Raw genomic sequence first — 12,977 nt, 5'->3', positions numbered from 1 at the left:
TCTTTGTTGCTTAGTTTGTAACTATTAATCCCATATGCTTAATTTTCCATTCCTAAGTTTTTAAGAAACAATTTCTGCCTATAAGTAACTTTGATAAGTAACATGTGACTATATAAGCAACATCTACAAAGGTACCATAAGCCTGGACTGTGGAGAGATTTTAAGTGAAACCAGAAACACCAGTGCTGAAAATCTTCAGGTTTCCCTTTGGTTAAATGTTGAATAAACAGGAAAAGATATAACTAGCACTTCAAGGACTACTCTATTAGTATTAATAGATTACCAGAAACACAGTGCAAGTGTTTTGGGTTCACAACTGTGTGGGCAATTATAACTGTGGCATCCTAGCAATTCTGGCCAACATCAGAAGTAACAAAATATCACACAGTTTCTGGCTGTAAATTGCAATAAAGACACAAGGAATCCCAGAACTGGGAAGGATTTTCAATAGCTCTGCCTTAGGGTAGAACTACTCCTAAAAGCACAATCATCAGGGATAGAGACAGTATTCTTTAATCAAGAATTTAACACCAAGAAGCCGTGTGTGTGTCTTGAATTCATTACACAAACGGATTATTTTTTATCTGTCAATAAAAATGGAGAACACGGCTCATCCAAACTCTCATTCTTCTCACTAGACCAAGAACTAAGGATTATTCAGAGCTTTCTGGTAAGTTCACTGATAAAATTCTGTTATTGCCCTCCCTCTCCTACTTAAGGACAGTTATAATTATCAAGACAACATTTTGATTGCATCCAAGATTTTTTTTTTCTTTATAAAATGTCTGAGATTAGCTTTTATGTCAAGGCTTTAAAACAAAACTTACAGACTGCACCTTACCTAATATGTCCAGTTGGCGTAATCTGGTACAATTACTGGCCAGTTCTTCGATGTCTGTGTCACACACCGACCTGTTAGCTGTTAGAAAGAGTTTCTGCAAGTTTGGAAGCTGGCGTGCCAGTCTGGCAAAGCACCCGGTGCTGCTCTGCAGAGTAGGGCACCAGCCGAGGTCAAGTTCCTCCAGAAGCGGACATCCAGAAGCCAGTTCGGCTATCCCGCTCTCAGTGATGTTCTTACACCTCCACAGATCCAGAGTCCGGAGTTTTTTACACTTGGCTCCTATCATGCTAGCTGTCACGTCGTAGTCTTCAATCTGGAAATCAAGTAATTTCAGTCTTTCCCATACCATGCTCAGAAACAGAAACTGTCTGGAGCATGTTCAAACATCCTTAATCACCTCCTGTTGTTTGCTTCCATGTAAACATCCCCACATTGAGGTTAATACAGATCTGCTCGCTCATCTCCCAGAGCGGCCGCTGTTTCATAAAACAGCAAGAGTAATCACGTCCTTAAAAAGCCACTTAAAAGAATTCCAGACAGGATGTTAATGAATTAAATCCAAAGGCAGCCTGAAATCCTCAGGATTATTTCGTGTATGCCTCCCATTTTGACAGCGCTGTTGCCGCTTTGATAGGAATGTAGGATCTCCCTGAGAAAGGCCTGCACTTTGATAGGCTCTAAAATAGTAAGTGAATATGTTGATAGTACTAATAAGGATACTAGTTTTGGTTACATGAGGTCCTTGGAGACTGAAAATGCAACCTGAAAATAATGTAGATGGTGATACATTAGCTGTTGTCAGTTACCAGAGGTGTCCAGTGATTTAACTCATGATCATGAGATAAGCTTCTACTAATCAAGAATTAAACATTGTTCATGGACTTTGACTGTTTTAATGATGTTTCTTTAAACAGATTCTTTTAAGAGTTTTATTTGCTTTTGTTATAATCAGGTATTGGCATTATCACCAGACATCAAAAGGAAATGAAACAGCAAACATTTCCAATGATTACTTCCTTTTATTTCTTTATTCATAGTTTCATCTACAGTGTGCCAGCACTACTCCAGATATCAGCAACAACAGTGAACCAAAAAAAAAAAAAAAATACCATGTTCACATTCCTTGGAAAGACATACAGACAGATAAGTGACCAAAATAAATTCAGAGAGTGATAAGTAAAATAATAAACAAGGTGCTGTGACAGTGAGTACAGTGGCAGGGGTTGAAGGAGGGAGTAGCGGCTGCCGGGGTCTCTGGGAATGAGTGGGACACGTTCATAGATGTGATATGGAAAAACAGGTTCAGTGTCAGGTAAAGCTAGAAAATCCTGGCTTAAGAAAAGGCAAACTGTCTATTGTAGGACATACTATTGAAAATGTCAGGACGAGGATATAGGAGCATTGTTTCCTAATTTTGACCCAGAATTCCTATCTGCCCTACTCTTTCCCATACATACACAACTTTCTAAATTGAATATCTTTTAAGACTAACGTTCCATAGGTCAACTTTGGAAAATGTTGCCTGCTACTACACCTAATTCCAACTATAAACATACATAATTCCAACTCTAAAGTGCCTGTGATCAGAGGCCTGTTTTTCTAGAGAATGCTGCTCTACTTTATGGGGAGGTAATTAACAGGCAGAAACCTGTAGCCAAAGTTAAAACAGGGTCCTTACCAATCTAAAGAAGGCGGGCTAACAATAGGCAAAGATCCAAGTGACAGTAACTGGCTGGTGTGTTGTCACAGAAAGTGCCACGGAATGTCACTGAGCTCATGTAGAAGAGAAACTAGAAGGACCCAACAGAAGCCCATGAAATGGCTTCCTGCTGTTGTTGCTGCTGCTGCTAAGTCGCTTCGGTCGTGTCCGACTCTGTGCGACCCCATAGAGGGCAGCCTACCAGACTTCCCAGTCCCTGGGATTCTCCAGGCAAGAATACTGGAGTGGGTTGCCATTTCTTTCTCCAATGGATGAAAGTGAAAAGTGAAAGTGAAGTCACTCAGTCATGTCCAACTCTTAGAAACCCCATGGACTGCAGCCCACCAAGCTCCTCCATCCATGGGATTTTCCAGGCAAGAGTACTGGAGTGGGGTGCCATTACCTTCATCCTGCTTATTAAGGTCTTCCTAATAAGTGGATGAAAAACTGGAATGATTTAGGATTTCCTGAGTCTGCTTTGAGTGTGTGCGTGGAGGCGGGGGCAGGGGCAGGAAATGAAAATAAAAAGGAATAGGTTGCTCTACAGTTAGTTACACTGGGAGATGCATTTCCTTTGAGTGTGTATGCACACACACGTACACAGAACACACATACATACACACACCAAGGGCTCTGCTGTCCCTTAAGTGTCAGCACTATCTACTAACCATGCCATTTAGTTGAAAAACATTTAATTCATGCCATGAACTCTTTTAATGGCATGTAAACTACAATTTTAAATCTCAAGATTATTTATTCCAAGAGTCCCTAGACTTTTGGATTTCATAGACCAGTGACGCTTCAAAAAATATGTGAGCATCAACATAGGCTTGTGGCCATCATTTTATCTTACTCAATAAGGGCACTAAAACAAACACAGGAGCAAACAAAATAAAATTATCTACTATCATCAACATTTCCAGGAAATAATCTCAGATCTCAAAAACTAAAATTAGCCTCGTGAAAAAGTTACCAAACTACTGGCATTTGGGTATGATTGATGCACTATTTTATAAAGAAGCCCAGAGAGGTAAATAGCTTGTCTGAGATAACATATTACTTGAGGCAGAACCACCCACTTTACACCACACTATACTTCTCTCCTTGTTCTCACAGATAAGTAATGTCCATGTTTCAAAGACAAACTCTTCAATTTAAGAAAAATGTTTGAAAGTGGGGTGCACAGTTGTTAACCATAAATCTGAAAAGCTGCGGGTGGGTGTGGGGTGAGTCAGGATAAAATTCACCTATGGGAAGAAAAAATAATTTTCCAATACTTACCATGACACAACTACCCAAACTGAGGTGCTGAAGGTCTGAACAGAAGTTCAAAATGCTGAGCAGGGCTGTTTGCTGCCATTGGGACCCACATCAGACACAAATAAGGAAAAAGAAAGAAAGTGAAACAAAGAGGTCAATTAGACATTAGGGGCTGTCACTGCTTTTCCTGAAACAGAGCTCAAAACCTCAGTTACAGACACCACAAATGCCATTTAATGAGTCCCCAGGTGTTCACACCATTGATTGGCTTGGAGTCAAGGTAATCATTACTCGTCTCCACATAAGTCGTCACTCTGTATATGATTTTGCATGTCCTAAAGACACTTATATTCCCTATGACCTCTCAGTGCATTTCCCAAAGGTAAGCAATTTGAAAGCCCGGTGAAGACGAAATAACAAGATAAGCCAAACCATCCCTCCTAAAACACACATACACACACACACACACACCGAGAGCTGGTGACAGTGTAGAACAGCACAGCTTTGACATTCACTGATCAGCTGCAGCCTGATGGAACTGCCAATAGCCACCCCAAATCAGGATGGAGCCAGTGACTTTAATGTCAAAGGATTCTCTTTGTTGACAAGGATCCCAACAACCATCGAGCACCTGTCACTAGCAACATGCTGACTGAAACGTATATAACGTGAGCTTTCTAGTCATGTTCCTGCCATTTCAGCCCATCCATCCTGGGCAGTGAAAACAGTCTCACCACTAAAGAAACCCAAAGGTGTGCGAGACTGCTACATAATCATGGTTCCTGAAACATCTCTAAACAATTAAAATCTCACTTGATTACATGCCCACTGTGACAAATTTTAAAACAATGCAAAACATTCAGATTACTAGTTTTTTCTTTTATAAACTAAAAAAAAACTACTACTCAAACGTGGCAAACTTTCTAAACATTTGAGCTAAATAAATAACATCTAACAAAATTAAAATGATAGTATTTAACTTCTGTTTAATCTATTTCAAGTGTTACAAAACCAAAAAAAAAAAAAAAAAAAAGCAGTGCTATATTTAAAATGGATTACCAACAAAGACCTACTGAATAGTAATGGAACTCTGCCTAATGTTATGTGGCAGCCTGGATGGGAGGGGTGTTTGGGGGAGAATGGATACATGTATATGTATGGCTGAGTTCCTTCACTGTTCACAGCTAATTCTACTTATTTAGGCAAATATTTTATAATAACTTACACAGTCTGCATATTAAATTGAGAATTAAAACTTCATTTAATTGTAGATAAAAATGATCATTTTTCATTCCTACCTTAAAAAAGGAACTAACATAGAACATAAGAGATTCATATTGAATGATACCACACATCTTTCCTAAATAAGAGATGAGAGATCAAATGCTGATACCAAGCTATGAGGGGATAAGAATGACCTTGGAAGAGATGCTGTGAGGAATGTAACAAGGAGTCAAATAGAGATAAATAAAACGGTTGACTGGTAGCACTGAGGTGAGCAAGCACAAGTTAACAGTTTCCTGACTTTCTCCAGCAGAGCTCATGATAAACCAGAGACTGTGGGAATACCCAGGTATCAGTTCAGGTCGGTCACTCAGTTGTGTCCGACCCTGCAACCCCATAGACTGTAGCACACCAGGCATCCCTGTCCATCACCAACTCCCAGAGCTTGCTCAAACTCATGTCCATCGAGTCAGTGATGCCATCCAACCATCTCATCCTCTGTTGTCCCCTTCTCCTCCTGCTTTCAATCTTTCCCAGGTATAGAGCACACCTCTATAGATCAGCCGGCAATCTCTCCAAATCCAGTTAACCAATCTAGAGTATCTTTAGTATCTTTTCTTTTCTCTATTCTATTAGTATTCAGAATGAAAGTACTACTATTGATGATAAAGCAAAAAGCAGAAACTGCCTCTTCACTTCCAGGCATAAAATGACCTGATTTTAGAGAGACCACAGACTCAATGATTTAGAGCAGGAGTCGATGAAACACGGCTCATTGGCCTATTGTCTGTTTTTATAAATAAAGTTTTGTTGAAACAAGGCACACCCATTTCTTTCTGTATTGTTTATAACTTTTCACTCTACAGCAGCAGGGCTGAGTAGTTAAGACAGAGACCATATGGCCTGCAAGGTCGAAAATATTTACTATCCTCAGAATGAACGGGCCCACCTCCAACTTAAGAAAACAATTCTACCTTAATGACTATTTGAAGCACTTCTACACTTCTAGAACACACAAACAGATGGATTAAAGCTACATTAAGGGTACTACAAAAAAGGTATTCAGAAATAAAAACTGAACAATTTTATGAACCTCTCATTTAAAAGATTTAAGATACCTTTAAGGTCCCCAAATTGACAAATTCTGCTGGTTAGTCCTGTAAAATTCAATATAAGCATAAGAGTAGCTCTATAAAATTAAAATACAATTTAAATAGTTAGTAGCTTTAATAATGCAAAGCAGCAGATTCATTTTCAAATGAGTTTGCAATTTTTAAACAAAGGTCAACGTTATTTAAATCACTGTGGAAGGGAGTTACTAAGAAATGACTGGATCCATGTTAATTCCTTCTACAGAATTTTCAAACCATACTCTAGGTCAGTAGTCCCCAGCCTTTTAGGCACCAGTGAGAGGTTTCCTGGAAGATAATTTTTCCATGGACCAGGGTTGGGGGGACCAGTTTGGGGATGATTAAAGTACACTATATTTATTGTGCACTTTATTTCTATTATTACATCAGCTCTACCTCAGATCATCAGGCATTAGATCCCAGAGGTTGGGGACCCCTGCTCTAGATGAATGCTGGCACCTGGTAAGTAGGATTTCCACTCATAAAGAAAGAATCCTTTTGCATTCTACCTGAAATCTACCTACTGGCCTTGATCAGCAGCTTCAAAATCCAATGGATAACTATAGGTTACAGGGAATTATTACTGCCTCTACTTGTTACAAGGAAATTTATTAAGAAATAAAGGAGGGATTCCCTGGTGGCTTGTGGGAAAGAAGCTGCCTGCCAGTGAAGGAGACACTGGTACATTGCCTGTCCAGGAAGATCCCACATGCCGTGGAGCAACTAAGCCCTTGCACCACAACTATTAAGCCTGTGCTCTAGAACCCAGGAGTCCCAAATACTGAGCCCACATGCCACAACTACTAAAGCCCTAGCACTCTGGAGCCTGATCTGCAGCAAGAGAAATCACTGCAATGAGAAGCCTGCACATCACCCTGAAGAAGAGCCTCTGCTCACTGAAACTAGACAGAGCCTCTGCAGCCATGGAGACCTAGCACAGCCAAAAATAAATAAATAAAAAGTTTTAAAAAGCATATGTAAAAGATGAAAGAAGATAGAAATTCAAATTTTCATTGATGGTTTTTTTAAGTGATGCTATCCATAAAGTAATCTCCTATCATAATCTCCTTTCTTCCAGACTTCTAAAGTGCTAAGCAAAAATACTTAATAAAATGATAACTGATGCTTATTATACTCACATATAAGTTTTAGATAGTCCAGATTTAGAGCTTAGTAGAATAACAATTATATATACATCATGCACATTTTATAATATAATGAGACCTTATATAATCTACATCTGCAATATTATGATCACTATTTTACATTAATATAGGTTTATAATTATTTTAACTAGTTAATACATCTTACAATTAAAATTTTTTACAGTTAAAAATTGTTGCTTATCTTTAATAACGAATACAACCCTTACTTACAACACTCTTAATATAGAATGGTAGAATTTTTTAAATCAGTATTTCCTACTCTAAAACATGATTCCTAGACAGCATATTAATGAAACAGATAACAAGTCTATATATCACAAACATACATTAACTAAAATAGACTAGTGACATCACCTTATCACAAATGTGCTTTCACTGATGATGTTTCAAACACATCAGAGCAGTAACTACAAGTAATGAGATGAGATGTTAGAAAAGTGTATTCACTAATGAATATTTATAAATTTACATAAGAAATACCACCAAAGAAATCCTAAGAACACAATAACTCAATTATTGAAATTTAAGATACACATACATGTATGAATTTCTCTTTCTCTAATTTAATTTTTGGAGGGCCCAGCATTCCAATATCAATAAATTTGGGTAAGGGAAATATAAACTAAAAGTTGAAGTATTTTAAGAACCATTTAAAGTACTTGAAACTAACTATATTTAGGATATTTAAATTCAATTACTTTATAGATGTTTGTATAAATCACCTACTATAAACTGTTTCTTTTATACTGTTTAAATATATAATATGATACAGTTTATATACTGATACATAACCACAACTTGAAAATAATATTGTCTTTAATAGGTTAAACCTGAAGATCAAAATTGTGGTAGAAAAGTTAGACTTGTGATTGAACTCTAAAAAGAGAACGTTCAAGATCATGTCATTATTCAGTCGCTCAGCGAGTCTGACTCTTTGCAACTTCATGGACACCAGGCTTCCCTGTCCCTCACCATCTCCCAGAGTTTGCCTAAGAAACTATCTTGGGCGAGTTAAATAAGCAGAGTGACAATATAGAGTCTTGTCATACTCCTTTCCAATTTTGAACCAGTTCATCGTTCCATGTCAGATTCTGTTTCTTCTTGAACTTCATACAGGTTTCTTAGGAGAGCTAAGGTGGTCTGGTATTCCCATCTCTTTAAGAATTTTCCAGTTTGTTGTGATCCACACAGTCAAAGGCTTTCACATAGTCAATGAAGCACATGTTTTTCTGGAATTCTCTTGCTTTCTGTATAATCCAGTGAATGCTGGCAATTTGATCTTTGGTTCCTCTGTATTTTCTAAATCCAGCTTGTACATCTGGAATTTCTCGGTTCACGTTCTGCTGAAGGTTAGCTTGAAGGATTTTGAGCATTACCTTGCTAGTATGAGTGCAATTGTGTGGTAGTTTTAACATTCTTTGGTACTGCCCTTCTTTAGGGTTGGAATGAAAACTGACCTTTTCCAGTGTCAAATTCTAAAAACCAATGTGTGTGAAACAACAAAACCTAAGACTAAATCACACACATTTGCCTTGCCCTAGAGCCAGACATCCTGGAATGTGAAGTCAAGTGGGCCTTAGAAAGCATCACTACGAACAACGCTAGTGGAGGTGATGGAATTCCAGTTGAGCTATTCCAAATCCTGAAAGATGATGCTGTGAAAGTGCTGCACTCAATATGTCAGCAAATGTGGAAAACTAAGCAGTGGCCAAAGGACTGGAAAAGGTCAGTTTTCATTCCAATCCCAAAGAAAGGCAATGCCAAAGAATGCTCAAACTACCGTACAATTGCACTCATCTCACACGCTAGTAAAGTAATGCTCAAAATTCTCCAAGCCAGGCTTCAGCAATACGTGAACCGTGAACTTCCAGATGTTCAAGCTGGTTTTAGAAAAGGCAGAGGAACCAGAGATCAAATTGCCAACATCCGCTGGATCATGGAAAAAGCAAGACGGTTCCAGTAAAACATCTATCTGCTCTATCGACTATGCCAAAGCCTTTGACTGCGTGGATCACAATAAACTGTGGAAAATTCTGAAAGAGATGGGAATACCAGACCACCTGATCTGCCTCTTGAGAAATCTATGCAGGTCAGGAAGCAACAGTTAGAACTAGACATGGAACAACAGACTGGTTCCAAATAGGAAAAGGAGTACGTCAAGGCTGTATATTGTCACCCTGCTTATTTAACTTCTATGCAGAGTACATCATGAGAAACGCTGGGCTGGAAGAAGCACAAGCTGGAATCAAGATTGCCGGGAGAAATATCAATAACCTCAGATATGCAGATGACACCACCCTTATGGCAGAAAGTGAAGAGGAACTCAAAAGCCTCTTGATAAAAGTGAAAGTGGAGAATGAAAAAGTTGGCTTAAAGCTCAACATTCAGAAAACGAAGATCATGGCATCCAGTCCCATCACTTCATGGGAAATAGATGGGTAAACAGTGGAAAGAGTGTCAGACTTTATTTTTTTGGGCTCCAAAATCACTGCAGATGGTGCCTGTAGCCATGAAATTAAAAAACACTTACTCCTTGGAAGGAAAGTTATGACCAACCTAAATAGCATATTCAAAAGCAGAGACATTACTTTGCCAATAAAGGTCTGTCTAGTCAAGGCTATGGTTTTTCCTGTGGTCGTGTATGGATGTGAGAGTTGGACTGTGAAGAAGGCTGAGCACCGAAGAATTGATGCTTTTGAACTGTGGTGTTGGAGAAGACTCTTGAGAGTCCCTTGGATTGCAAGGAGATCCAACCAGTCCATTCTGAAGGAGATCCATTCCTTTCTTTGGAAGGAATGATGCTAAAGCTGAAACTCCAGTACTTTGGCCACACATGCGAAGAATTGACTCATTGGAAAAGACTCTGATGCTGGGAGGGATTGGGGGCAGGAGGAGAAGGGGACGACAGAGGATGAGATGGCTGGATGGCATCACTGACTCGATGGACGTGAGTCTGAGTGAACTCCGGGAGTTGGTGATGGACAGGGAGGCCTGGTGTGCTGCGATTCATGGGGTCGCAAAGAGTCAGACACAACTGAGCGACTGAACTGGCGACTGAACTGAACTGAACTGATAGTCTCATTTCAGAGTTTATTTTTACCATGGTAGTGAATCTCTCCTATAATAATACAGTTGAACACATCTTTGGTCACAGATGACTAAACCAATCATTTTCCTTATCAACCCATGATGGATGATGGCAGAGATGTACAGTCAAAAAGTCATAGCACTTTGCATACCAGCTGAACTGGGCTGTAACCTTACTGCCTACATTAAGAGAAAGAATGCTTTGATCTGAGGGTTAAGGGTTGGATTATTTAGAGAGCACTGGAGACAAGTCTGAAGCACACTTGGTGAAGCACACAAGATGAACACTTGACATTGTTCATCTAAATGATGCTCAGGTGAAGAGGGTACACGTGTCCAAAGACTATCTTCTTCCAAAAGCATACCTTTCCTTCCTGTTAAGAGAAAGTTATCGATCTGCTTTGTGCTGAAGTCTTGAAGCATTTAAGTCACATAAGTAACACTCATGGTTCTCATTCTAAACTCACTATACAGGTCTCATAACTGTAATTTGGTTTCCCCTGTGATGTGCTAACAGTGAAAGAGTGTGTTAATCAGCCGTCTCTAACAAATGTGTCCTTACCAGGTAGACTGCTTATACCTGGTATATTGCTTACTGTAATGATTGTGGATGATAACGAATCTGACCCCCAAGAAGCCAAAAGGCTTCTCACTGTAGCTGAATCATAGCCAATCACACAGGTCACAAACACTCACCTCCACCAAAAGCCTCATATTTCCCCTGGCACTTCTATAAACCCATCCAAGATAGAAAAGAAGTATAGACAAATTCTTTCCTGGAGACCTATATTAAGGACTTTAAAAAGTTTGTTAGTTTTGGAATATAATATATGAGAAGTTATTTAAATCTTAATTCTTGATTCTGTTTAAAAACAAATAATTATTAATATCTTTTGTTTTCAGTTCAGTGCAGTTCAGTTGCTCAGTCGTGTCCAACTCTGCGACCCCATGAATCGCAGCACGCCAGGCTTCCCTGTCCATCACCAACTCCCAGAGTTCACCCAAACTCATGTCCATCGAGTCAGTGATGCCATCCAGCCATCTCATCCTCTGTCATCCCCTTCTCCTCCTGCCCCCAATCCCTCCCAGCATCAGGGTCTTTTCCAATGAGTCAACTCTTTGCATGAGGTGGCCAAAGTATTGGAGTTTCAGCTTTAGCGTCAGTCCTTCCAATGAACACCCAGGACTGATCTCCCTTAGGATGGACTGGTTGGATCTCCTTGCAGTCCAAGGGACTCTCAAGAGTCTTCTCCAACACCACAGTTCAAAAGCATCAATTCTTCACCGCTCAGCTTTCTTCACAGTCCAACTCTCACATCCATACATGACCACTGGAAAAACCATAGCCTTGACTAGACAAACCTTTGTTGGCAAAGTAATGTCTCTGCTTTTGAATATGCTATCTAGGTTGGTCATAACATTCCTTTCAAGGAGTAAGCATCTTTTAATTTAATGGCTGCAATCACCATCTGCAGTGATTTTGGAGCCCCCAAAAATAAAGTCTGACACTGTTTCCAAGGTTTACATGTTATCTAGCTAAATGAAGCTGTTTAAAATGGACTGCATTTTAGATACAGCTAACAACAGCCTGTATTAGTCAACAGAAGTGACCAAAGTAGGTTCTTCCTACTTCAAGTGTTCCTCTTGATCTCAGTTAGTAATCAGCACTGGTTTTGGCAAGAGGCCATTCCTCCTCCTGAGTTTGTTAGCTGCACTCGCTCTACTAAAAGAAAGATCAGGGACTTTCCATGCCGTCCAGTGGTTAAGGCTCTGCACACTTCCACTGCAGGGGGTCTAGGTTCGATCCCTGGTCAGGCAGCTAAGATCCCACAGTCCTGTGACTTGGCCAAAAGCTTTTAAAAATAAATAAACAATATAAAGGCCATGTGTGCTCTACTTACCAATATACATAAATGTGTTCTTTAAATCAAGTAAGAATGCAGCCAGAAGAACATCATTATCTATGTGTCAGAAAGCAAATTCATGGCACTAAATCAAATCATACTATTTTCAAAAGACATGCATCTTCTGTAGGAAAGCCCAGGTGCTCTCATCAACAGATGGGAGTGGTACACATTTTACTTATATATAAACCAGGACAGAAAAAAGAAAACAGGAAGTGAGTTTTGATATTCAACAGAAGTAAAGATTAACTGCTTTTGTTTGTCCTCTAGTCCATGAAGATGAAGGCAGTGGGGCCCTTGAAACTGTTGTCCCAGCGCAGTGAGCCAGGTAAACAGTTGCTGTACCACACTTACAGGTCACTGTCATATACTAGTCCCCTACAAAACCTATAATCAGTTTTTTCACTTCTTCAAATTCTTTCAATTTATGCTCTATCATTCTTGAAGTGAGGCAATCAAAACTGGATGCAGGTGTTCCATTTATAACTCCAACTTTTAAAAAAACACTCTTGGTTCTCTTGTCTGCTGCTAAGCAACAGAATGACATTCTTACTGAGCAACCTGCACACCCCAACTCACCCCCAACTCCAGATATTTTTTCCCCCAAAACAAAGAAAAGGTAAACAGGTTGAAACTCCTAACACTAATCCAGATTGCTTTAGACAA

General features: G+C 39.4%; 1 protein-coding gene across 3 annotated transcripts in view; it reads right to left on the bottom strand.

Annotated features, from left to right (window-relative positions):
* Positions 1-12,977, bottom strand: part of FBXL4 (F-box and leucine rich repeat protein 4) — a 75,545-nt gene that overhangs the window by 5,107 nt on the left and 57,461 nt on the right. For all 3 annotated transcript variants that reach the window (XM_070796044.1, XM_019967327.2, XM_019967328.2), the window contains exons 7-8: positions 3,822-3,893; positions 842-1,154 (exon numbers count right to left, since the gene is read on the bottom strand). In XM_070796044.1, the coding sequence (XP_070652145.1) occupies positions 842-1,154; positions 3,822-3,893 (385 nt within the window). The remainder of the gene's footprint in view (positions 1-841; positions 1,155-3,821; positions 3,894-12,977) is intronic.

Source organism: Bos indicus, chromosome 9 (assembly GCF_029378745.1).
Source record: "Bos indicus isolate NIAB-ARS_2022 breed Sahiwal x Tharparkar chromosome 9, NIAB-ARS_B.indTharparkar_mat_pri_1.0, whole genome shotgun sequence".
NCBI classification, from domain to species: Eukaryota; Metazoa; Chordata; class Mammalia; order Artiodactyla; family Bovidae; genus Bos; species Bos indicus.
Note: the sequence above shows the minus strand (reverse complement) of the source record. Positions and strands in the feature narration are given on the sequence as shown.